Genomic DNA, 27,342 nt, shown 5'->3' with positions numbered 1-27,342 from the left:
GCGAAAGATTCCCCTACAATGCAAAAAGGTGCTGTCGCCCAGCACATCGCCAAAGCCCACAACCTGGAGGGTCGACTGCTTGAATAAAGTATGGAATCTTTAACAACAACCATTGTTGATCCTTGGCTTGTACTGATAAAATTTTAAAACAAAATTTATTCGAAAAGTGGGAAAAAGATATGCAAAGACCCAGAACAAAATGATGTAATCCTGTTAAATATACCTCATGATAAACGTGTGGATTTTTCACTCACAATCCAAGGAAGGAAAATCACCTCCATTCTTTACAACTACTGAAGTTTTCACATTCTCACGCAATATTGCATATTCAGTTTTCTACCTCGCTTTAAATTTCAACAATGACTTCCTTCTTTCAAAAAAATGTATCCTCTCATTTTTCTGTATTTGTCTAATAGGTTCTCTGGTAAAAGGTCCTTCATAATATAAGAGCAAAACTTACTAGTACACCTTGGTGCAATACTTCATTGCAGTATAACATTTTACCATAAACTAAGAATAACAACATGTGAAACACCAGTTCTATCGCTCGAATTTTTGGAAGGTTTTTTTGTCTCGCTGTCAAGTTTTCTTTGCGCGTGATTGGGTTGATCGACAAAATATTCGGCCAGAACCCAGAATTCGCTCTTCTATCACAGGATCAGGATAGTACGGGATCCGACTTTTTGCTGATACAATCTGTAAAAAAAAACGTAGTAATACGGCAATAAATGCACCAACATTTGAATTCATAGCTTGTAACCAGGTGTTCGTATTGTTTGATGAATAATGCAGAGAATAATGCATTTTAATGTATTGTCCCCTCCATGTCATAAACGGCGACATAATGTTAATGTCATTGTTTAAAACATATTCGTACTTGTTACCGTCACATATCGAGGCAGCCCATCCAAACCTCTCAATTCTACCTTCAGCAAATCTAATCTAGACATAAGCTATGTGCGAAGGCGATATATACTAAGAAAAGAATAATAACGAAATAGGGAAGCCCTATAGAATTGTTAGGAAGAAGTTCTTATATGCACACACAGAACACATTTTAAATATTTTAGTAGCTTCTTATGCTTGCATTTTTATAAAATAAAACTTCACATAACACACATATAAATAGTAGCTAACAGTTGACATGATCTGGCGGGGAGCCTTGTTTCTATCAGTACGATGATGACGTTTATGTCATTCCACGCTAGAACATTATTCTGTGCTAATTGTTGAGAAGAAAGAGAAGAAGAGCTTCGACATATGTTTCCAAATTTCTACAGAATCGAAGAAGTATATGTAAGTGCGAAATCAAGTTTGAATACCCTCAAAATGTAGTACTGACAAAGGATTAGGACCATGAAATCATCACTTTAATCCGTGATCATTTCGTGAATTCTTAAATTTCCATAACGAAAGAGCGAAAAAAGCGCCGTCAGTAAAGGTATAAATTTAATTTTTCGGAAAAAGTCACTACATTTAATTTCTATTGATCAGTGAAGGGGGACAAGGCGTACACCAGGACATGTATGATGTCCGGCGTTAGGCTTGACTACGCACATAATTCCATAAGTTCCTTTCTACTGCATTGAATCGTTTTATCCCCTCTATATTCTATGCACGAAATCAATATGTTTGCATAGTTGGCAAACAGATCCCTTCGCGTCCTCGGGATACGCCTTTAGGTACGAAGCGTGGCTGCGAGGGATTCTTCGCACCGTGTCAAGTTTCGGATGCGATCCTTACTTAAAGGCATCACCCCACGAATCTGATGTGGTACGGATTTCAGGTGGAGTATTCGTATACGGAATAGTAGATTATGGAGAGGGAGTGATTCCGTCCATTTCTTCCCAACAGTCGGCCCGGAAGATACGACTTCGAGTGTTCCGACGCGCTACTTTCTACAACGAGTTCGATAGGAGCGCGCCAGCCTTGTGCACGCGCCGCATCTTCTGGGCCGTTTTTTACGACAATTAGGAAGAAATGGACGGAATCACCTCCTCTCCATAATCTACTATGCCGTATATGAATGCCACCTGCAATCCGTACCACCTCAGATCCGTGGGGTGATGCCTTTAACTAGTTGTGCCAAAAGAAGTGTTTAGAAAGCGAAAGAAGTAATGAAATGAAGTGAAATAACGGTCAGCGGAAGTTTTCCAAAACCACCTCATGTAATCCTACAGATGATTGCGTGGTTTTTCATTTAACAACTGAGAACAGAGAACTAAACGCCTTCATTTATACTTCTAAACTGCGTTAGTTTATCCATAGTTCTTAAACTTTGCTTTATACAAAGTCCCAATCAACTTCTGGCACTATGTGCCTCTGTTTCTTGTTCACTTCAAACTGCGCATCGTAAGAACAACAACAGCGATGGAATAGACTGGGAGGGCGATGTGACGAGGCGTCAGTAAGACGTAGCGCAAGAACAGCGACAACGTTACTGTGACGATTATGACGCTGTCAAAAGCCACGCGGAGCGGTTATCGAGCTCATTAGCTCCTGGATACGCGGTGGAACATCGTAGTTTCAAAAAAAAAAAAAAACTGGATAAATTGAAACAAGAATATTCAGGCAGAAGTTCCTACTTCCACGAATACTCTACAGGTAACTAAGTGCTGAGATAAAATCAGCAACTAACTTGACCACTAGTATACATCACACGACCAGGATTGATAGGATCAACCAACTCCGAGAGAGAATCTGCCTGAACCAAAAATGTTAACTATCACCACATACGAAACAGAAGCAAACTTAAGCAAAAATAAATCAGAAAAAATACAGCAATCATCATCTAATGTCTGAGCTATGCACGAATTAAAGACTAGTGGGCAAGAAATACCTGCTCTTTTGTCATGCATGGAAGTTTCATCGGATCAACAACTCCTTCTGGTGCGCGATGTAGTTTCTCGCAATATCCGTCCATTAAGTGAACTCGAAGGTCTGTGCAGAAAAATGATCCTGCTCCGCATAATGAACAGCGAAGGCGCATTACACGTATGTGCGTCACCATGTGACGTCGCCCTTCCTGCAAAAACGAAAAAGCTATGTGCGATTAGATAAAGATAAGATAGAAAAGAAATAAATAAAGATAAGATAGAAAAAAACACAATGTCTTATCTCGTTATTCTGAAGAAGAATTGCTAAAATTTGTAGGATGGGATGCCCTGGCTAATCACTTAAAGAAAGCGTACCACGAAATTGACGCAGCACGGAAACCTCAGAGAACCCGTAGAGTTTGAGCTGTTCATTAAGGAACAACTCAGATGGCTCCGCTCATCCTCCACTAATTCTCGTAAAAACGGCGTGTAAAGGCGGCGTTTTTTTTTCTACGAGGTTAAAAAAGCATTAATAGTAATCTATGATGCCGTAAACAAAGTGAACAAGGGAAATCTGTTCTCAAAATCGATTTATTCATGTTGAAAACATTGTCAATTCGAACAGTCTTTATGCTTATCGGAACAGTCAACGCACGGATGTTTATAACACTGGCTATATCTAGTATTGACCTTTCGAGCATGCTTATCTCCAAATCGTGATCCTTCTTTTTTTGGATATTTCTCTGTAGCATGCTGTGCATCTTTTCCTCGGGACAGTCTTGTACCAGCAAGTTTTTCCAATGTTGGTCGTCCTTCCTTTTCTTGTTATTAGTCGATGGGTCCCTAACAATCTGCCAAAAGCATTGAAATAATTCTCAAATTGTCTTCAAAGTCCCAGGAATCATGTACGACAACAGTGTCAGACCATGAATCCAAGTTGTAATTATCAAGTTCCTCGTCGTCATCTTCTGAGCTATCGTCAGTTTCGACTAGACCACTGATTCCGTCACTCTGCTTGTTATTTTTTTCCTCTCGATGTATTTCGCCTATGGAAAGACATAATCATAAACGTTTCACATCGTACCGAATTTTTTGCTTTTACAGTACCACTACTGTAGATAATGTGCGGTCAAAAATCCGCTCAAATTTCGCACTGTATAGTAGGGTCAAAACGACATGAAGCACGATGCAGTTGCGTACGCGGTTGCGCTCCAAGCGACGTGGTGGAGATAGCGGTTGAAATCGAGGTGGGGCTATTGCGAACTGCAGCGATGAGAGGTGCTGGCATGGGTCCCCACTCGATCCCAACCGTTACGCTCCACCGCACCTCTTCGAGCCCAGCCGCTTACGCAACTGCACCGAGCTAGATGTCGTTTTGACCCCTCTGTAAGTTACTTTAAAATCCTAATTTGTACAAAAAAAACATTGTTTGATTTTACCCGCAAATATTGATCCTGCAGAGACCTTGTTGGCTTTGATGTCAGCACCTGGAATATTCCAACAGATTATGGATTCACTGATCTGTGGACTGGAAGGCGTTGCTGCCTATCTGGATGACGTGATAGTCACAGGCCGCACACAAGAGGAGCATCGCCGTAACTTGGAAGCGCTATTCGGAAGGATCCATGGATACGACATCCGCGTCCGATTGGAGAAGTGCAAATTTTGATGCCGCAGATCCGTTATCTCGAATGCATCATAGACAAGGACGGACGCCATTCTGACCCAGAGAAGATTGAGGTCATCCGCGAGATGCGAGTGCCGAAGAACGTGGCAGAGGTTCGCTCGTTGCTTGATATGATCAACTACTATGGATCGTTTGTCGCGGAGATGCGCCGGTTACGCGCACCGCTAGATGCTTCGTTGAAGAAGAACGTTCCGTTCAAATGGAATGAGGAATGCGAAGCAGCCTCCAATCACGCCAAGGAAGTGCTCGCTTCAGACTTGCTCTTGACGCATTTTGATATTAGTCTGTATATAATTGTAGCGGTCGATGCATCAGATTATAGAATTGAAGCAGTGATTCTGTACAGGATGCCGGATCGAGAAAGCAATATGGCAGCTCCCCACTGCAGAAGAGAACTACGGTCAGATCGAGAAAGAGGGACTCGCCTTGATATTCGCTATTCGAAAGTTCCACCGTTTCATATATGGACGTAGATTCAAGCTTCTCACGGATCACAAGCCGTTGCTACATATTTTCGGACTAAAGAAAATGGTACCTGTATACACGGCAAACCGACTGCAATGATGGAAGTTGCTACTTCTCGGATATGACTTTGATCTCGAATATCAGAAGGCGACAGAGTTTGACCAAGCTGACGTCTTGTCACGCATGATCCCTCCACGATCAGGCGTGACAAGACGGCTCAGACAGAAGATGTTGTGATAATCAAAATTGAACAGGAAATTCTTGCAGTTCACAGTGCTGCTGTGAAAGTACTGCCCGTGACCAGGAAAGCTATTGAAAAAGAGTCCAGAAAAGATGAAAAGGTATCGCAGGTCATATAGATGCTGCAGACAGGAACATGGCTAAGCAAGCCTAAAGAACAAATCAGCAACTGGAATGCTCTGAGCTACGCACTGTCAGTGCAGAACGAATGCCTGTATTCTGGCCACAGAATCTTCATGCTGACCTCACTTCAAGAAGCAGTTTTGAAACAACTGTATGAAAAACATCCAGGAATGACCAAAATGAAGATCCTCGCTCGAGGATGTGTGCACTGGACGAACATCAACAAGGACATCGAAGAAGCTGGACTCCACCGCCGCAACTGTCAAGAAGCTGCGAAGATGCCAAAGAAGACAGTTCTGAATTCTTGGACCACTGAGAAGAAATTGTGAGACAGAATTCATATAGACTATCCGGGACCACTGAATGGTAGAAAGTACTTTGTGTAGTCGATGCGCATTCGAGGTGGCCAGAAGTCTTAGAGATTTCGTCGTCGTCAACCACTGCAAAGTTGAGAGAACTAAAAATGTTCGCATGATTCGGAAATCCCAAGGTGATCGTGTCAGACAACGGGACGTAATTTACAGCAAGAGTTCCAGAAATTCTGCGACAAGCAAGGAATGGAGCACGTTCGCTCGCCGCCGTTCCATCCATAGTCATCTTGGAGCGTGGAAGAATTCGTTCGTCACTTACACCTTCGAACTGTTGCGAATCTCCTTCGTTTTTCAATATATCCAATTCTGTCTCTATCCGCCATCGAGTAAATTCCTTCAATCATTCCAAGCGCAAAAACCACGACTGGACATCTTTCTCTAGCATGGAAAAAAAATTAAACAGTCCCACTGCCACTACTGCTTCAAGTGTAACTCCACCTTCAAGGAATGCATAAATAGTCGATGTGTATTCGTATTATCACTTCGAACACTACACTGTGGTCACTTTCTTATATTTGTTTGGTTCACACCATTAGATTTTTATTGGCTATTCTGATTTGTCTCATTTGTGTTTGATACTCAATATTCCTCTCCCATGACGTCGTTCATTTTTATGATTAATATCTAATTATCCATCTTTGGAGATGCGCGGTCGCTGCCCGGAGCGGCGCTACGGCTGCGGTTGTGCTCTGGCAACGTTAACACGGAAGTCTATTCTAACGAGCATATAGAACCGAACCTTTATACGCAAACCCTCAGTGGATCGCTGACGTATCTTTCCCTTACTGCCAAGTTAAAACATTCATATCGCGAGACCCAAAACTCATAGAAAAACTAATACCCTCTCTTTTGCTAATGTCCTCTTTCTTTAACGCAGTGGCACTCCAACAGGAGTCGCACGCAACTACCATCCTCTGCACGGGAGCCTCACTCGCGCAACATCATTTCTTTATCAAAATATCTACTATAGATTGAAAAAAAAACTGAGTACTGGCGAAGAGCGTCGCAAGCAATGAGCAAACTGCCCAAAGGCCTTCTACTAGTCGTGCAGGATTGAGAATATCACAAGTGAGAAAGACAATGCCGTGAAATTCCGGAAACAACGCTTACTTGAAGGAATAAGGAAGTGAAGCATCATCACCATCTAGCACAACGGATGATGGGGTAGACATGAAGCAAAAATCATATCCTTTTCCCATTTCGAAGAGACAGTCCATCGATTCTGTCCTTACCATTTTCGACTCCGTGCACAAACCGTTCGGACTATCCAAACCCCCTCCACCCAGCCGAAATCGACTCATTCACAGCGAATTTTGATGAGAACTTTCGATAAGAGTAACTACATCAACATAATCTAATTACGCCATATAACCTACCAATATCCTTCCGAGCATTAGAAAAAAAATCGCATTGGATGTACAACATACACATTCCATACAAGCGATAGTCACAGCCGGTTCTCCGACCCTCTTCACATTTGGACGGTTGGCGAAGGGGTCCTCATCAGCTAAGGTCAAGAAGGGAAAATGGAAAAGAGTTCCAGACGGACCTCAGCAAAAAAAAAGAGAAAAGAAACCACATACTGAGATAAAATCCCTCATATTTGATCACGTTCAGTTAGAAAAAAAAATCTAGAACACGCTCACTTTGATCGCTTCCTCAATCTCCACAACAAGCAGTGATTAGAAACCACCGGAAATCAAACGTCGGTAGTTATATCTTCGCTCAACTAGACATTAGGTGCTGACCACATCAAACCTTTGCCTGTTCATCTCTCTTTCACACTGCTCTCAGCTCTAAGATATGGAGGAAAAAATCAGAATCGCAACAAGTTCTGACGGAGAACGTCGCAGTAATGATTCCGCAGAGCGAAAATTCGCTGAGTTAGGCATAAATAAGGATGTACAAAATAAGATGAAGTTCACCAAAAGTATACTAAAATCCAAGAGAACATGTGCTACCTGTGCGAAATCCATCACCTCCGACGGTCGATGCTTTCAGAAGTGTGAAAGTTCGATCCTGTTTGAAGTTTGGCCCATGGATTACTTATTGGTGATAAATCAAAAAGGAAAGATTGTTCAGGTGACACCAGTAGCTTAAACGAGGAATCTCCGCGGAACTGTGGTTCCAAGTCACAAGGTATTGAGGATCAGGAAGAATTGCGAAAATTCCACAAATCCTCAGAAACAGTGAGCTCGTAGCAGAAAACTTGTAATTATGCAGTATTTCCATTCAACAAGGGTAAGAAAGAAGTTTGTATTCGATTTAAAGGTATAGCAAAGTTTAGGTACCATCTCAGACATGAATGACTCCAATACCGTAACAAACAAGACGTTGTGGGCGTTTTGGGCAACAGCAAAAACTCTAAAAGTGAGGAACAAGAAAAGAGATATGAAGACCAAGTTGTGCCGCACCGATCAACTAGCTGATAGTTTATCAAGAACTACGCAAGTGATATATATTGTAGAGTGGATAACCCCTTTCCGCAACCAATAGAGCATTGAAGTCCGTTAACATGACACGTATCGTTGTTATGTTAATGGAGGTCGTGCTTCCAAGTTCAAAATTACTTTCCTGTTGAACGATCACCTGTGCTGTAATGAAGTCTTTGGGATGGTAAGCTGCACATACCATTGACTCTCAAGAAGCTGACAACGCCGGAAAGTAAGGAGTAGTGAAACGTCGTTAATAATCTAGCCTTCTTGTTTAATCTAATTCATCGACAATGCAAGATGTTCCGCTCATCAGATGGTGCACTATGCCAGAAAGAAGATTTTGAAGTGGCTGGTGACTCAGAACTAAGCAAGGTGGATGCGATGCTGGGAATATGCGGCTTTACTGATATTCTGCTGAGAGAGTGTTCGTCTGGATATATAAGTAAGCAAAAGTTACTCAACTGTTTAACAGTGAAACAATTAGTCCGTGAAAGGAATTGTCACCTTTACTGTAGTTCCGGAAAAGAGGCACGTCATAGCTCGGCTCTGGGGAGAAGCCTCATCGCTACTCCTAGGAAAAGTCATTATGTTAGTTAAGTAACACATGAGCATGAATCGCCAGTGCATATTCTATTCATTCGATCCCCTCAGTACCCTCGCATATGCCAATCAAGAACAAGGAGGAAATTATTTTCTCTTTTTGAACTGTCACTTAAGAACACTCCTGCATCCAGAATAGTAAGGAACGAAATATATAACCTTTTTATACCTGCACAATTATTCAATAGTGAACAATACAATAGGTAGGAGAAATGCAAACACCTACTTTGAGGTTGGGCACGACTTCGTTGCACTGTGAGCAAACATGCTTTCCATCGGGTTCATCAGGATGGATCTGTTTCAGCGATGAAAAGAATAACTGCTTTTGCGCGCTTGAAAGATAAACAGGAACCATTGCCAAATCGTCCACTTTATTTGGCTTCCCATTCTTGAAAAGAATCTGAAAAAGCTAGGAAACAATAAAAAGTCCTAAAATAGGTCGGGAGCCAGTAACTGCATGTTGCTGGATGGCATAATTTGCTGTCTTCATTTCAGTTCAATTACCACGCTGACTCAACATCTTCGCTCTAACATAGTCGATAATTGTTCGTGTTTGCATTACTTTTCCAGCTACATCGGTTTCATCAAATAAAAAGACTTCAAATTATAGAAGATTCGCACAAAGTTCTTCGATAACAATGATTGAATCTTTCGAGTGATCAATTATACTCCTAAACGAAAGAGCAGACATACACGAAAAAAAGCAGTTTTAGTTTTGCTTGAAGAAGCATCTACGGTCGGTCAAAACGACATGAACCACAAGTGTAGTCGCCGTGCATTTGCGTACGCGCTCAAATCGGTGGGTAGGAGGCAGCAGTGGGTGCGTATCGTTAGGTACCCGCAGCCTCCGCGACAACCTACCTTAAAGGGAACGACTGGCAACGGCTATCGTTAATTGCTCTGCGCAGCAGTCAATAGCGTCAGCAGAGCATTGCGCTGCGTTCGCCTTACGCCCCGCCCATCCATCTTCGGCCCTCATCGTCCAATGAGGTGCGAAACATGCCTCGCAGGAGCACGTTATCTTTGATATTGTTTCTGTAGAGAGTATCGATCGCTAACGTATAAAGATACATCGAACAATTGCACACGAAGTCCCAGAAATCGAAAATAATAGTGTTTTATTTATGTAAAACAAACAAATCGAAACTTTTACAAACTGTTGCAGCATCGCACATGGATTAAATAGTCTGTATAAATACAAATATACATCTATATCTTCTGTATAGTTTTTTTTCTCAATCACAAATCTAGAAGTTTCAAAAACCAGGTTCTTGTTTCTACACCTTTAACTTTTATTTTGGAGCGTTTTCAGTTTTCAGCTTCATTTATCCTTTCTGATGTTGTTTTTTTTCTTGTACAAATCTTCTACGTTATTTATTCACTTTTAGCATTTTCATTTTCTATGTCTTTTTCCACTTGCTACGTTGGTACCTTTTTGTTCTTTGAACCTTCCTAGAAGTCAACTCTATCACTTAATTGCAATATAAACACGGCACATGACCTCAGTGACATGGTGATGGATGGGCGTGGCTTAGTGATCATTGAGTGATTCGGCTGCAGATAATCGGCAGCGGGTACCTAACGACCGCCTTCCGGCAGCACTTGGAACCGAGTGAGAACCGTCCCAAACTGCAACTATGGCTGGTGCCAGCAAGGATTTCACTACGCTCCTAGCCACTACGCTCCACCGAAGCGCCTCGAGAAAAGCAGCATACGCAATTGCGTACATGCTGCATGTCGTTTTGACCTTACTATACTATTTGTTCTTACCATCTTTTTAAACCGATTTGGATCAAACTTTGCACACATATACCTCGAGCACAGCGTGGACTACTGGGTCTCCTCCGCAAGGAAGTATTGGTCCACGTGTCGATTATGTACACTTCATTGAATTCTAAGTGTAGTAGGATGGTGCCAAATGGGTACATATAGTAAGGTCTAAATGATATGGTGCACGGTGCAGTTCAGCAAGCGGAAGCGGCGCGGTGGAACGTAGCGGTTAGGATCCAAGGGGACCCCTACTACCACCACCTATCGCTGCAATTCGCGATGGTTCCACCTCGATCCTAGTCGCTTTTTCCAGCACGCGACTTCGAGCGCAGCCGCTTACTTAACTGTATCGTGCTTCATTTCGTTTTGATCCGACTATAGTGTACGAGTATACTATAGCGACTACGAATATAATGACCACTCCTATGAGAACATAGTCATTTTCGGTCTGCTGCCATTTACGACGATTTCTCTATCTAGACTATACTTTATCTGTACCTGGTCATTTTGGTTCTCTGGTAAAGAACCAGTGCTTAGGTACTTAAGGCAGAATGTAATTGGTGGTTCTTTCTTCGAGAAAACCTGACACGGATAAGCACTAGTGTAAGTGTACTAGTGTAGCGTAGGTTACGACTGTTGTCGCAAGTACATAGATATATCGCACACAGCATCACTGTACACTGTTTCAGAAATCAATGCTTTCAATTTAGAAGGGCTAAATCTAAGAGTCTGAAACTCACCGACATCTCTCTTCACCCTATTCCTACTAGTTACGTCAGCGACTTGGGAAAGAAATGTGACAAAATCCACGTGAAGTTTCTCAGAAATAAAAAGACCGAAAGGAGCAGCCAACATAAAACAGACAGGAGCTGCCGCAATATTTTCTTGCCGATCTTAATACTACTACTAATACTAGTAAGACAATACTGAACATTTAGTAACTTTTAGAAAAAAAGCACATATACGGAACCAAGTAGTAAACATAACCCGTACGGAAAAAAATTGTCAAGTAAACAAATAAACAATGTGTACAAATGCTGAAAAGATGACAATTTTTAAGAGAGGAAAGGATTGGCCCAATGTTAAGCCTGCCATTTACCTCCTCATTGATGCTAAAATTTATTTTAAAGATGCAGTAGGGTGGTGGTAAAATAAACATACAACAGATTTGTTCAATTACGAACAACTGTTATATGTTTGATTTAAGCTGTACTTTATTAAAGCCTGTGAAAAAGGTCAGAAGAAGATCGTCCTGGATTTAATTCCTGGGCGATGTAATGTTCCTAATCTTTATTGAATAGTTCAACGGATACACACATACGGGTTGGGTGTAGTATAGTGGCTAGAGGTTCCGCTTCCTAGCACGATCGATCGGAGGTTTGAATCCGCCCTAGTGTTCACTAAGCCTTTCAACCTTCTGGGTCGATAAATTGGCACCAGACTTGTCTGGGAGGATAAAAACACTGACTTGACACATCAGCTAGCCACCGCAAGTCATTGTATAGGCCAGTTACACGTTCGTAAACCTCAAACGATTCTGAGTTGAAGTGAACGTGAGGGCGCATCCCAAACGGATTGATTAACGCCAGAAACTTTATCCTTTACTTATTTTATTTACTCAGCTTACAATAGAAATTAATCAATAGTAAAGTCATCATTATTAATAACAACAACATCCCATCTAACGGGCAGATCAGCGTTCCCGTTCTCACAGAACCCGGGAGACTGGGAGTCGAAGAAGTCGCTGACCGCCCGTTCGACTTCTTCAATTTTGCTGAAGATTTTCTTGGTTAGGAAAGCCTTGAGGGGCCGGAGTAAGTGGTAATCTGAAGGGGCAAGGGCGGGAGAATAGAGGAGGGGGCACCGTGTCCCATCCTAAGTCCTTCAGTTTTTCATGGGTCTCCTTAACTATATGGGACCTAGTGTCATCGTGGAGGAAGTGCACCGAAGCTCGTTTCGGCCGTTTTTCTCGAACAGCCGATGCGAGCGTCTGGAGCTGACTAGCGCATATGGGACCGATGACGGTGTGGCCTTGTGAAAGCAGCTCATAAAACTGCATTCCCCTCGAGTCCCAGAAGCAACAAAGGAGACACTTCTCGGAATGGAGATCCGATTTGGCTTGCGTCCGAGGGTCTTCTCCTTGAGGGAGCCACACGGCACGGTGCGTTAGAGTCGTAGAATCCGCCCTAGTGCTCACCAAGCCTTTCATCTCTCCGGGGTCGATAAATTGGCACAGACTTGTCTGGGAGGATAAAAACACTGACTTGACACATCGGCTAGCCACCACAAGTCATTCAGTATAGGCCAGTTACACGTTCCTAAACCTCAAACGATTGAAAGTGACACTGAAGACAGATGGACTGAACATGGTTGGCATAGACTGCTCTTGGTTCTCCTCAAAGTACATTCACAATCTGGCTCCATTACTAGAGCAGAATAATTAAGGAGTTCATGTAGAAAAGTGCTTCTCCAGTGTGCCGCGAAGAACAGAGAAGAAGAACGTTCAGCTGCATCTAAAACAGTTCCACTGTTTTTCTAATCCAATTGTGTACCTTAAGCGTTCTCGTCGTGTATCAATGCTGAGATTTGAGAGCCGATTGTCATGCTTCACGCATTCACTAACTAGAAGTAAAACTGGCAAGCAAGTTGAGTGAAGGAAGGAGAGGGAAGTCAGGAAAGGAAAACAAGATCGGATGTAATGACGGTGAAATACATGAAAATGAAGCAAATATTAAACAAGTGAAAGTGAAATGCTGAGAAGATATTCTACATAGGCAAACAAAAAAAAATTGGGACTACGACAACTTGCAAAGAAACGAACAGAATAAAATAAGCATAGAACATTTATAAAAAACGAAAATACATCTGAAAAAAGAGGAGCCGTTTGAAACAGCAATAATATGAAAGATAAAGGAAGGAAATAGAAGATCAAGTAAAATGAAGAAATGCGACAATAAAAGCAACTCGCCACGGTTGCGGCAGGAAGGACGGGATTGCAGTATCCGTTCAGATTGGCTGTTTTCGTCGCTTACACTCACTACAATATCAAATCCCGTTGAAGACGAAGTCAAAGGCTTTTATGTGGAAGTTTCGCAGAAAAGACCGCACCTTCCGTTGAAATCGTTCACAAAGACATTGTGAACGATTTCAACGCCAAAACTGGCTTGTCAAGCGAACAGTTGGTTTAAAAAAAACCTCCTAAAAACGATATCCCATAGAAGACCCTCCTAATGACGACCCCCTCATCTTATTCTTTCTAGTAATGCAGCTTACATAGCAATCAAAAGTCAGCTATAATAAATAGAAATAAAGAAACAAATTCACGCTCAATTAAAAAAAGTTGGAGCAAAATAATATAATATAATAAACACTGATAAATAGTACTATAATGAATATTAATATAAAACTGCAAAAGTAAAAGAAAATATATAATATAATATAGACGCCACAGATAGCTCACTGCAAGAATTAGAAATGTCAGCATACATATACACATATAAGTTGACAGCTGAGGAACTTCTCAGCGTGATTCCGACGAAACAATTTGTGGCAATGATAAGGAACGGCCGAGTTTGATCCCCTTCAGGTTTTTTCAATCTCTGCAAAATGGAAAAACAACTAACACCGATGCAGAACGTATTCTAAAAGAATATTCACACTATTTCCTTCCTACACACAGTTTTACTCATGATTACAGTGATCGACACGACGATGATTACAGACAGTGGATGGATCGATCCCCGGAGGAACCTTGATTTTGGAAAACTGGAAAGAAATCACTGAGAAGAACATTTTACCAGCACCTTTATCGAATTTGCATTGAAAGCATCATATACCACATTTAGGTGTAATGTAGAGGTAATTTTAACAAATAACATAGGCCCCGAATGCAAATGACTGCTGAACTGCTCGGATATTGATAGGTTGAAGTGGACATCAACAACGGATTGCAGAAAAGACGAAAAAAGGCAAGCAAAGGAGCGTTTTGTAGAGGGAGTTTTGCTCTGTAAAACTTTTAACGAAACAACAAAAAGCAACTGAAGAAAAGTAAAGAAGAATTCTAACAGGAAGATGCTCATCTATAACAATCTATGCTCATCTATGTTTTAAATCATTGTTAGTTTTTATAGACGGCTAGCTGATGTATTGCACTTTGCCCGAGGTCATACAGATTTTTACGCGCAGCTGAAAATCTGAAATTCCGCACGGCTTGTATTTTTCTCAACTATGTTTCAAAGAAACTAGGGAAGTTATAAACTCCAAAGTTTGGATGAATATGGAGAAAATATGTCTCTACTTTGCATTAATTTTATACCTATTTCGGGCCGCAAATGTATTTGTCATAGTAACATCGATTGAAATGGAAATGTTACGCATAACACAGTTTATCTAAATTACCTTTATCAAATTAAGTAAGCAAATTTGCGTTCCTATGCAGCTAGCTACGACGCTACTCTCACTTACTGCTCTGATCCTCCTGTTAGCTTTCCAAATATCTCGTTTCTCATCAATTCTTCTGCGAATTTTTGACTCTATGTTTCCGCAGCGTTGTCGCATCTTCAATACACGGAATGGTTGTAACGGAGGAGTGCCGAAGCAATGTGCAAGCTAAGAAAGAAATGAAGTTTGTTTCCTACGGCTTCTAAGTACTCAATACGAAGTCATTTTCCGTTGGTTTCATTTCTTTTATATGAAATAATAATGAAGTCCTTAGATTTGATGGTTGTGACAGCAAGTTGATTTTTTAGAAGGATCAAAATTGTATTTAGCGAAATATATTTAAAACACTTTGTTTTTCGTTTCATTACCTTCACAACTTCCATCACATTATTTATAATGCACTATATTTACTTCACTATTCGATTGTTTGCGCTCAAATTGAGAGCTGACCGCAAATACCTGATACTCGCTCGTTTTGATTTCTTCTCTTGCCCACAATATTTCCGATTTTCTTGGTGAAATGTTTTTGAATAACTCACTCTGAAGCAAACCTGTCATGCATAGTTAAGAACATATTTTTCATAGTCTTGCGACCCGCCTTACGACCCTCCTACAGCTCCAACACCCCTCTTACTACCCCCTGTTGAAAAGATTTCAACCCATGGTTAACTCTGTGTTACGACTCAACAACATAAGCGGTCTTATTTTTAGTGTTAGAAAGTGATAGTTCTTAGTGATAAAGGGATCTTAATGCAGTATCAGTATGAAGGAAAACTAAACCTAGTTGGACCTGAACTAGTTAACTAGAGGTTGAAGAAAAAATCGCTTCCGGTTCTGAGCAGGTTACACTTCTGTACCAAGGACATCCGTAATCCTCTAATCCCCTAATCGTAATCATTAGCAACACTGTTTTTCAAACACGGACACTAATGTGAGCACGCAAATGTGCTCGAAATGTTTGGATATCAAGTTAAAGAAGAATTCCTAGATTAGAGGTTATCATAGAAGTTAATACTTACCTTACAAAATTCGAATTTCCTGGCATATCTAAAAAACATTAGTTGTTCGTTCCTACCGTTTATGTAGCAAAGATAGATAAATATCCATAACGTCGATAATTTTGCGAAGGTACTTTGCGACATACCGTCTGCTACAAAAATGCAAGGCTGTCAGGCAAAGTTTAGAACGTATTGTATAATTCATTTTCTTTTTCTTCCCTTTGCACTCATTTTCCTAATCTCGGAGTCTTTCATTTGTTTAGTATTTTCCTAAACTTGTCTCGGACAAAAGGTTCGAAATCATACCAGCAAAATCTTTTCAAAAATACTTCGCACTATCTATTCTTTTAAGCACTTTACATCACTTAATATTGGCTTATTTGACATCGACTACGCCCTCATTTTTCTTCATCCGATCTTTCTTACGACCCCCTCCTGCACCTACACCCCTCTGACGACTCTACTGTTGACAAATTCTCGACGCACGCTCACATCGTGAATCAGCAAGGAAAAAAGCAGAGGGAGGCTTTTCGAATTTATCATGGCAACAAAACCACTCGATGGAAATGCGCAATTCCAGAAGCCCTCCTCTCTAGGGTGCACGTAAGAGTCTCCTGGTAAAGGGGACCGTAATAAAATTTACCACATCATCGTCAGTGAAAGGCCTACCTGATCCGTTATCGCACCAAAGTTCTACGCGTGATCGGAACTTCGCCTCCTTCGAGGAAGATTTGCCTTCAAACGGAAATACAGAAACTGCAAAATTCACAAAGCGAAGTCCCAGAACCATCATCAACTGGTATCTCTTCGCTTCGCCAATCGGCTTTTGGGAGGATGCCGTCGTGGATAACATATGATCGACACAACGAATACGATCGGCTTGCAGAACATCTTTACAACTATAGGAATAAAGCGCAGAGTTTTGAAATCACCCAGAGACGCCTCCCTCTATAATCTTTAGAGGTAATACGTCATCCTGGAGGTGCACGAACTGCAGAAAACCAGAAACTCACGTTCGAGATCGCGAGGCGTTGCGGAGAAGCGATAAAAGAAAACCTCGAAGAGGGAAGAGCAGCAGTATTGGCAGAAGCAACAGAGGGCAAGAGAACTCGACATGCCCATCGGAACTTCGCAAATCGTAAAACAAAAATGATCGCTCTTCGGAACCCAGATGGAAGAACTACGGCAGCGCGAAGGAAAATGGAGAAGGTCACTCACGACTTTTAATCAGATTTCTTCGACAGCCACGTCCACTTGCCTCCTCACCATCTGAAGAAAGATAGACATGCTATCCGAAAGATCCTCCCTTCCAAACTCCAACATGCCATTACGTCGGTAAAGAGGCGCACTCCACCCAGATACGACAAAATCGAGTCTGAACATCTGAAAAACCTATCATCAGCCCTCATCAAAACACCGCCGTTTCGTTTTGATGACATTGTTCTGATAACGACAATATCAAGCATCAATCATGTGGAACGAAGTCCGGTGAAACTTGAAGAAGCGTGTTAGGATATTGCGCTTCAGGTGAACCTGGACTAGAGCTGTTTGTTAAGAACGGATGCGTTTCTGATGCTCAGCTCAGACTCAACGAAATGGGTACATCCGAATGCTCCAGCTGTGTATATCTAAGTCGGAAAAAAAAGAACGACGTGACCTCTGAGAACAGCAAGAGAAAACGAACGGCTTGGAGAACGTACAAGATCGTATAGGGAAACACTAGGAACATCCGGCTCCATGATCACCTATTCAACACCACCGTACTTCCTGCTTTGACTTCGCTTACTGTCCTTTGACTTAGGTTTTTCACATAGGTACTTAGGTCTTTACGCAAGTGAAAGACGGGATACGAGGTTCAGCTCTGCTCATGGTCGGAAATCAAGAGACTCTGCAGCATATGCCGAAGCAAGTAAAATTAATTGGGCCGGATACGTGACGCGTTTCAACGACAATCCCTGGACCAGGGTTGTGAGCAACTGGGTACCTCGCAATATCAAATGGACCGCAAGATTACCGTCGACACCATGGTCAACCCTCTTCATGAAGTCCTTCGAAGGAAGATATAATGCTCCTTAAATCCCTTGTGAGAAGAGAAGTTATTTGGCAATCCTTCCGCGATTGGGACAAACGGAAGTATTAATGGTGCCTGCTCGAGCAAATCGACAGGCAAAGGGAGCACAGGAGAGGTGAAAGGTTAAAAGGAAGTGGAAGGGACGAAATAACTAAATTTACGATGCAGTTCAACAAACGAAATGACAAAAAAAAAGAAATGGGAAGAGAAGCGAGCTGAAGAGAGGAAGAAGAAAAGAATTTAGAAAACCTGTAGTTACCAGAAGCAATAGTAACTACGTGCAAGAGAAGTGTCTCTACATGAAAAAAGTCTTTGTAACAGTGTCATTCGGCCGCTTACTTTTGGATCCCTTTTTTCTTTGTGCTTACCATGGCATTCTTTTGTTTTGTTGTATAGTAAGAGTTCTTAATGCATTGTAGAGCACCTCTCAGTCTAGCTTTTTCGAAGCTTTCTGAAAAAATGGCAGAAATAGGAGGTCGTTCCCCTGATTGAATTTCCAGACCCGGGTTTACATACCAGTTTCTTCACAGCAGAACTGAACGAGTCAAAGAGGTTGATAGCGAAACTGATGTGAAAGAAAGCCAATAACTTAATATAAGTAGCTAAGAAGTGAAGTCTAGGCTTTTTGGTACTAAATCCGTGTGCAAAATGCTATCTCCGTAGTTCCTGCAGCAAATGTTGCTTGCTTCCGAAGCCATCACTTCTGAAAAACGTTTTCAAATCTTTCATTTGACGGATATTTTAGAACAATGAAGTACCACCTAGTCGGTTTACTCCGTACTGCCAATGGAGAAATACTCTCTGGAAAATCCACATCTCGGATATCAGGCTAGAGGCTCCAAAGGAAATCGCCAACATAATCAACGTTCACTTCGACAAAATACAAGTTAGATAAAATATCAAGCAATTTATAATGTAGTTGCCGTTTGCGAATCTCAGTGGATGGAAGCCGCCAGCAATTTTTTGAATTTTTAAAACGTTTGCACAACCAAATCTGCCTTCATCTTTAATATCCATGACAAATGCAATGGATGGAAAATGGAATGAAATGGAAGAGCGCGCATTAGCAGCGACATCGTTCGAGGCATCAGTCACGAAAGGAACGCTTGAAACGGTGAGAACTCTTCAGCAAGATATAGTGAGCACTCCTCGAATTCCATTCGATTCGACAGTTTCGAATTGAGCAACAGACTGTGCTGACGTTGATGATGACAGTAAACCAGAGATCAAGAATAGATCCTCTTGATCATTAGGAGAGGCTGGCAGATTGTCAATGGCTGCTCAAAAGATTAGTTCGTGTTCACTTTATCGCGCTACCACTGAATCTGCGCCCTTTTCCATTCTGCGCGTCTTCTTGAAGTCCACATCTTTCATCTTCCTCCAACGCTTTCTATGCTACCAAGAAGTTGCTTTTTTCGTTCTTTCTTTTGAAGTTTAGCGCGCCAACCAGCTTTTTTCTTTTCGTTAGTGCTTTGTCCTTTAAGGAAATCGATATCGGCTTCGTAGAACAGATAAAGATCACCCACTCGCATTCTCGCATAAGGCATGCAGTACACGCATCACAATACGCAGTGGTGAATCAACTATGACAGAAGTCACTCAAACAATTGAAGCAAACTTTGAAGACATTTCCCCAACAGGCTTAATCAAATGCATTCATGAGCAGAACAGAGATCTTTTAATAAGTAAGATTCTCGCTGTACTTACGAAAAGGTCAAAACAGGCTTCGCAGAACAGCTCGAAGCTGATGAAAGTTGGCGCAGCATAGCAGTCACTAGTCTCCAAGAATTAGATGGCTCTTTGCCTGCCTTAAAAAGTTTGATTGACCTTCAAAGGAAGGTCAATAATATTCTACATACATCCAATGTGTGTTATCGTCCTATCGATTTCTAGCGCATGGCAAAATAAGTCGTGGGCGTCTATGTCCAGTAGAAGTTGTCTTCCATCATAATTTACTCACGTCGAGTGAATACTAATGCCCACCTGTTAAGCAAAGAGAATGTGACTAAATGTTAACTATTACTATTAAAACCTATAAAATTGTAACAGATTTAAATAGATCCTTGTTAATGGTACTCTCATCTTTTCAGGTTTCATTGAACGAATTGTAAGAAAAGCAGACTCCTTCTTTCGACTATTCCCAATTGCACATACCACTAAAGTAACTATTCTCACTCGTCTATACAAAATCACTACTCCTACCTCATGTTGAAAGCGATTTGGAGCAGTTCAAAGAAGAAGTACACAACCCTGGTTCAAAAAAAGTGCAGGGTGCTTTTACCTGCATGTTGTTCAGAAGAATGTAACCAGACCTAAGTGTGACTAGCTATAAAGACCGTCCAAAAAAAATTAGGTACGAACAGCTTGAGGAACAAGCGTATACACTTCGACCTAAAATCTTGCTTCGGAAACCTTAGAAGAGAAAACTAGAAAAAAAAAACTAAAATCAAGCAAACATTGGTACTTCAGGCCTCCTGAGAAAAGATCTGGAGGCTCAACCTAATTTACATTAAAAAATACAAAAATACAAACTTTGCCCTCATGTTCAATAACCTTTTCTAAGAACACCAAGATGACTGGAGCTTCTCACCCTGATGCTGTCCAAGCTGAACATAGTAAAGCATTTAGTAGAAGTATGAGGAGGACTGACATATCTCGTTTTTTAAATACTGATGTCTGTAAATATTGTTTCAAATATTGAACGTTACTGATACTAGTAACATTCACCGCTCTGATCTCGTTTACGTGGCGTTTGGTGGCAGAACCGGCAGATTCTCACCAATGAAACCTTTTAGTCGCTTAATGTTTATTTGTTTCTCACTCTTCTTTCTAACATTTACGTTTTCCAGCTAACAGCGCATCTACTCTTCCCTCGTTCTGACTAATAAAGCCTGATTTGCACGCTGAAGTTCGTCGGGACGTAGTTATTGAATACGATGGAAGGAACAATATTGGCGAGTGCATTGCTAATTCATCTGCAGTTTTTTTGTTTTCGAAAGAATAAGAAAAAAAAAAATGATTTTTTTTTTCTCAATTCGTAACGATTGGGTCTGATTTCGAGGTCAAGATCCTCAATTCTGAAGCGAGAAAATAAACAATGAGCACTATTTTCCAGCATTGCTCCTTCTCCATACAAAACACTAATCCCAGCTTTAGCGGTCTCATCTTCTCAAGTAAATGCGCAGAACGGGTAGTAACGCAGCTAAATTTTGTCCACTTGGCACTTCACTTTATTGGTCTGAGAAGAGAAGAATTAATAAAATCAAAATTTCAGATTAAGACAATCTCATAGAGTAAAAAGTTGTCTTCCGAATGATATATAACGTTATAAATATTTTTCTATTTCTATGCGCATTCTTCGCTTTCAAAAGGAAAAAAAAAACGCTCACGACTTACTCCTCAACCTAATTTCTCTGTCTGAATCTCCTTCATTGACTCCCTCATCTTCTAATAGTAATTCTCGACTGCTGTCAGTCTAGATTGTGGTGATTAGTCGTTTATTTGCCTACTTTAGATGGTCCATCTTCACTAAACGTGTGGTCCCCAGTGGCTTTTGCAATCGTCCCCGTTGCCGACAACAGATGTTCTATTCCATCTTGTGGGAAACACATTTGTTCGAAAGAGACAGTGATCAGAACCACTTCAAAAAGATGGTACTACCGAGACGTCAAGTAAGCACCACCTCTGGTTGATGAGTATAAAGTCGATCTCACCACGATTCATGGACGATTCCCATGTTCACACCATTAGTATATGTGAATGAATGAGTAAACAAATATTCGCAAAAGCATCATCGAGTCTCGATTATTAGCAATTCAGTGCTTTAACAAAGACAAGTGTGTGAGTTCTGTATACCTAACTGTGGAATAAATTCATGACACTAGTGTTTATAAAAAAAAACCAGGCTGGACGTGCGGCTAAAGCCGGACTTCAGGCTTATTTTATTGTTCGCTTCGCTCGCCTTCACCGATCAGTAAGAAGTAACAGTAGCGATATTTTTTGGGAAATTAGAATTGCTTTTTTCTATCAACGCTTTTTTCAATTTTTTTACCCGAAAATTTAAGCATAGATGGAAGATTTTATGGGTTTTCCCTAAACGCATCGGTTCTATATTTGGAGAACAATCAAACTTGATTTAACATCTATATTTCTCTCAAATCGCCACATTTTGGAACCATTATTCGAAGTATGAGTTTCCTCCGTTCTCAGCTATTAGCAAAGAGCGAAGTGCTAACATGAAATGAATAATCACTATCGTAGTGATTATTCATTATCATTCATTATCATTCATTATTTATTCATTATTAATATCAGTATCGTAGTGATAAAAATAACGTTCTACGTCAGATCGCGTAAACGTTGGCTACTATGTATTGTATTTAAGCAGCCGTTCGCACGTGCTTTTCCTCTTTTTGAAGAAAGGATGTTAGCAGCATCAGGAGACATGCTGAGAAATGCGAAGGAACCACAGAAACCCATTCTACTGCGTTGGGGCTCCCGCGCACTACTTCAACCGCGTTGGATCCGTCCCATCCCATTTTACAGCTATCTAGCTCCGGGGCACGAATTCGATGCCGTAGTACTCGTCTCATCCAATTTTACCGCCTTGAGGGTCTAGCGCACCAAACCGCCATAATATTCCCTCTCTTTTTAGAATTTCTTGACTGAGACACACACATACACAGGCCCACGTACGTGACTGAATAAGCCGTTATTATATAGCATGATGGTTTGAAAATCTGGAAAAAGAAGTACACATTCACATAAAAGTTTATTTACCCTCACTAACATAGGAGAGAAACTGACTTGCCTTATCAAAGCCAACATACATAACAAAAACAGTTTAGACAATGGTGGAAAGGTAAAGTGGTCGCCTATCAGGTGCATGGCGATGGCTCGGCACCTCACCGGCGCAGGGTTTTGCATCATTATGGAGTATTTTCGTGACACACAGACAAACACAAACACAAACACAAACACACACATACACACACACATGGACTAAGCGCGTTATTATATAGCATGATACTGGACACGAACAGGCATGCTGATTCCACGCAAATTCTACTTGATGTTGACAATGGACTGAAACGGAAGGTCACGCTTTTTGGAAGGTGCAATTTCAAAACGTATTTGCGCAAAAATTCACGAGTTAAAGGCATCACCCCAGGAATCTGAGGTGGTACGGATTTCAAGTAAAGTATTCGTATACGGGATAGCAGATTATGGAGATGGGGGTGATTCCGTCCATTTTTTCCTAATTGTCGTAAAAAACGGCCAGGAAGATGCGGCGCGTGCACAAGGCTGGCGCGCTCCAGTCGAACTCCTTGTAGAAAACAGTGCGCCAAAACGCCTGAAGCCGTATCTTCCGGGCCGTTTTTTACGGCAGTTAGGAAGAAATGGACGGAATCACCCTCTTCCCCATAACCCCGTATAGGCATAATCCACCTGAAACCAGCACTACCTCGATTCGTGGGGTAATGCCTTTGAGAGATCTCTAGCATGGCTAGAACAAATAGCAGATAACAATAAATAAGGTTTGTTTCCTTCCATTATCCAGTTTGAAACGTTTACAACGAGTCAAATTGCATTTTTTCGCCGTTAAAATATAACACAAAGAGAAAACGTTTTTCTGAAGTCACAAACATGATGTAGTTGCTGACTCCCTCGTGCGAAGTCATTGAAGAAACTTTCCAGGTAACCGTCAAAATGTTCGACGTAGTACTCAAAAACATGGAACTTGAACTATCTAAACGCACTGATACTGGATTTCCTATGGACCCCAAAATAATAGGTATAACAGCTGGAACATCCAAAAGTTTCGTCCATTTTATGTAAGACATGGATAATAAGGATAAAATGTTGCTCATATTCCAAAGGTCATACCCATGGCCCTCTCCGTCCATATGGTCTCACTGAAGAATACTGGGAGGAGCTTGGAGAGACAATTATTGATGTGGTCTTAGGACAGGAAGCTGTACGGGATCTTCCAGGAGCTGGACAAGCTTGGGTGATTTTTACGGCGTGTTTAGTTGATCAGGTAATGGCTAATAGTTCCGTTAGTTTCAGTAATCTCTCCCAAAAATCGATCTTCTTAAGATGCGTGCCGATTTCGAAGAAAGTCGGGAGGCCTTTCCAATGTTCCCAAAGTGTCAAGTTGTGCTACATTACGAAGCAAAACACCTGCACAAGACGGTAACTAATTCACTACGAATACAATTGCTATAGGTGAACACTTTTCTAAACCAATTCATGTCAGATATCATCACATTCCAACAACCATCATTTCCATGTTCTCGGAGAAAACAATCGTAGCCCGAAAATATTTCCCTTAACGGAGCTCAGTAAGAACGTTTTGGAGAGGATGAAAGATGCGGAGAGGATCCGTATGTCAGTGAATCACGCCCTAATCAAAGTTAGCGATAACGTGCTCCTTGAGAACTTCGATGCAAAGAACGACTTCTGCAAAAACAATCGCCATCCGTCAGCACACGTTACAGTGGGCATTAACTTTGAAAAGCAGAAAGGAGCAAAGAGTAATGATCTCGGATTGAGAATTGGAAAAAAAACCTACTTAGGAGAGTCGTGTCATGAAGCTTTCAGCTCTACTCGCTCTTGTGATTTCCATTATCAAATCCTTACGCTTGTTGTAAATATAGCGTTTAAATTCCACGAGCCTTTCTTTAGCAACTTCGAATCTGCTATTTATCACAACCATGTTTTGCTCAGACAGAAGTTATGCATAGTAGGAGATGTGGGCGATGATGCAAAAACAGTGCATGTTTCTCAGGACTTCACTGTTCATGCCCCAAGCTCGTCTATAGTATCAAGCGAAACAGAAACCTTTACAATCAACACTTCTTTAACTTTTGGTATCGACACACTCTGAAAAGCTATCTCTGGACTTTTCACCTTCATAGAGTTTTCTCCGCAAAGGAGATGATGCAGATGTTGTTGTCGGAGAGGCGATAACTGGTGGGTGAAAAATACCAATATTTCGCATTCTCATAAACAATCTTAAGAGGGATAAAATATGGATGGAGATCCTCAATTGCACCGAACACAAATAACACAGCTTGTGATTATAAGAAGGCAACCGAGCGCGCTAAAAAACCACAACTACAGCCGCATATATAAGGTCTACCGGAAGTACTGTCTGTTTTTGGAATGGAAAAAAATGCAAATTTTTCTTACTGTCAATAAACTTTATTGAATAATATAATTGCGATTATTATTAATGTTGCCAGCGTGAGGGCAAATTGTATATCCCATTTTTAAAAAATGTTCCATCTTTTGATGCGAAAAATTGAAGCAGTGCGTGTTTGATATTTACTTCATTTTTTTTTTTTGATTTTTTGCCATTTAAAAAATTCTGTAAAGACAAAAGCAAGTGATTATCGGAAGGTGCTAAGTCCGGGGAATATGGTGGATGCGACAGAATTTCCCAGTCTAGTTCCGCAATTTCTTGACAAGTTCCCGAAGCAGCATGTGGCCTGGCATTATCATAATGCAGTCCTTTCTATTAAACGTCGCCGGCCCCTTTCCTGGACTGCTGTCTTTAAATTATCCAGCTGCTGACAATACTTCTCCGGATTGGGCTTTTCCTCCGGTTTTAAAAGCTCATAATGTATTGGTCTTCGAATGCCCCAACATATAAACAACATTTTCTTATTCAGAGTCAAATTTGGTTTGGAGGTGGAAGGGCTATGAGAAAAGTATTTTATCAGAAGCTTTACCTTCACCAAACACTTTCAATAAGTTTCTTCATGTTTCTGTAGCATTTCTTCCTTGCTGGATATTGTATAAAATACAGTGATGTGAATGAACTTTATCAGTACCCATGGGCACACTATCGCTTCACGCTTCAGACTAACGTGAATCAGCTGTTTTATTTAATTTGCTACGTCAGTATGTACGTTTCTCACGCCTTTTTTTGGATTGCGACGCGGTATTGAGCGTTACGGTTACGATCATAGCCGGTTCATGTAATCCCTCTACATGTTCACTGCTTTCCTGCTGCAACATTGGATGTAATTGAAATTATAATATGAGCACATGAAGAGATCTTAGTTTCATTAATCCTTTTTCTATAGAAAAAGTTTCCAGCAGGTCACTCAAAAGTTTAGATAGTTTTTTTCTTCATTGTTATTGTTCTAAATATATTCCTTGAGGATTTTAAGGAAAAAGATCAAGCACGAGAATCAAAGCACATGACTAATATAGACCAAGTCAGCATTGCATTAATGACTCCTTGAGATCTTAAGGCTGCGTACTATTAATGCTGCATCATTTCGTTAAAAATGACTTAGTGCTCGAAAGTTTGCCCAAAAGGCATGAACTTACGGGTTATGTATACATTAGGCGATAAAGATAGACAGCCGAACATGAGTCAAATAAACATGTGCTTACGTGTCGAAACTTGTTGTAACAAAAGCGGACATATTTTTCCGGCAGACCTAATATTATATTTTGTGGTACACTGTACCTACATTTCTGGAAGGAAGTACGTAAAAAGCGCCTGATCCAAATCGTTTACCATTAGGACTGTGTTGGCTGAAGAGCAGCCATAGTGACCAGTTGCTTTCGACCCACAGTAGCGTTCAATAAAAAATCAATCACTGGTTTCCACTTTATTGTCAACTTAAGCGTCACCAATGCATCACCTCTAGATCAAAGCTTTCGAAACAACACATATTTGTAACGACTTCCAAACCTTGTTGGTTATGCTACGCTTAGCTTCAGATCTCCAGCCATTTCAAAAATAGATATCATAACATTAACGCGGAGAAGCCGACTTAACAATCGTTCAATTTTAAAACAAATACAAAACCTTTAACATAACGTAAATCCACTGACAACCAACCGTTACGTTGTCTTCCATATCCGTAATTGCATTAAGATTCTGTTTGCGTCGATTCGACAAGCCTCCTGCAGAATCTCGAGGGCTGATTGGTGAACGACACGAACGCGTGACCGCCATGCTGAGTAACCAATTATTCTTTTACTGCTACAATCTGCAAAAAATGATGCACAACTAACGAAGAAATCTGAATGTCCGTGCGTAAAATAGGAGTGGACGTCCTGGTTCCGTTCTCTCCACCTCCAGCCTTCGTACTGAGAAAAAAGACGGATGTAAAATTGGAACACAGAGAATATTGTAGGACATATTTTACAGCTTTTCTTCTTCCTCGTACCATGTTCTACCTCGGAACAAAAATATAATGGTAGAAAATCAGGAAATAGAGATTCACATTATACAGCTCCTTAGTAGCTTGATAAAAATTGATTAACCACAAAGCCAAACAAAGTGGGAACATGAGATCCAT

At 41.0% G+C, this 27,342-nt stretch overlaps 1 protein-coding gene across 2 annotated transcripts; it reads right to left on the bottom strand.

Annotated features, from left to right (window-relative positions):
• Positions 1 to 579: 579 nt before the first annotated feature.
• RB195_024705 (uncharacterized protein) lies at positions 580 to 27,342 on the bottom strand (the record flags this gene model as incomplete). 2 transcript variants are annotated; one of them, XM_064212575.1, is made up of 7 exons in its annotated part: positions 580 to 696; positions 2,639 to 2,704; positions 2,840 to 3,025; positions 8,964 to 9,137; positions 26,880 to 26,997; positions 27,056 to 27,130; positions 27,221 to 27,342. In XM_064212575.1, the coding sequence occupies 7 exons, from the start codon at positions 27,340 to 27,342 to the stop codon at positions 580 to 582; spliced, it is 858 nt and encodes a 285-aa protein (XP_064068456.1). The 2 variants fall into 2 exon arrangements, with proteins under 2 accessions (XP_064068456.1, XP_064068457.1); XM_064212576.1 differs by lacking the exon at positions 27,221 to 27,342 and having other exon boundaries at positions 27,056 to 27,213.

Source organism: Necator americanus, chromosome X, assembly GCF_031761385.1.
Source record: "Necator americanus strain Aroian chromosome X, whole genome shotgun sequence".
Taxonomy (NCBI): domain Eukaryota; kingdom Metazoa; phylum Nematoda; class Chromadorea; order Rhabditida; family Ancylostomatidae; genus Necator; species Necator americanus.
The sequence above is the reverse complement of the archived record's forward strand: the minus strand, read 5'-3'. Positions and strand labels throughout refer to the sequence as shown.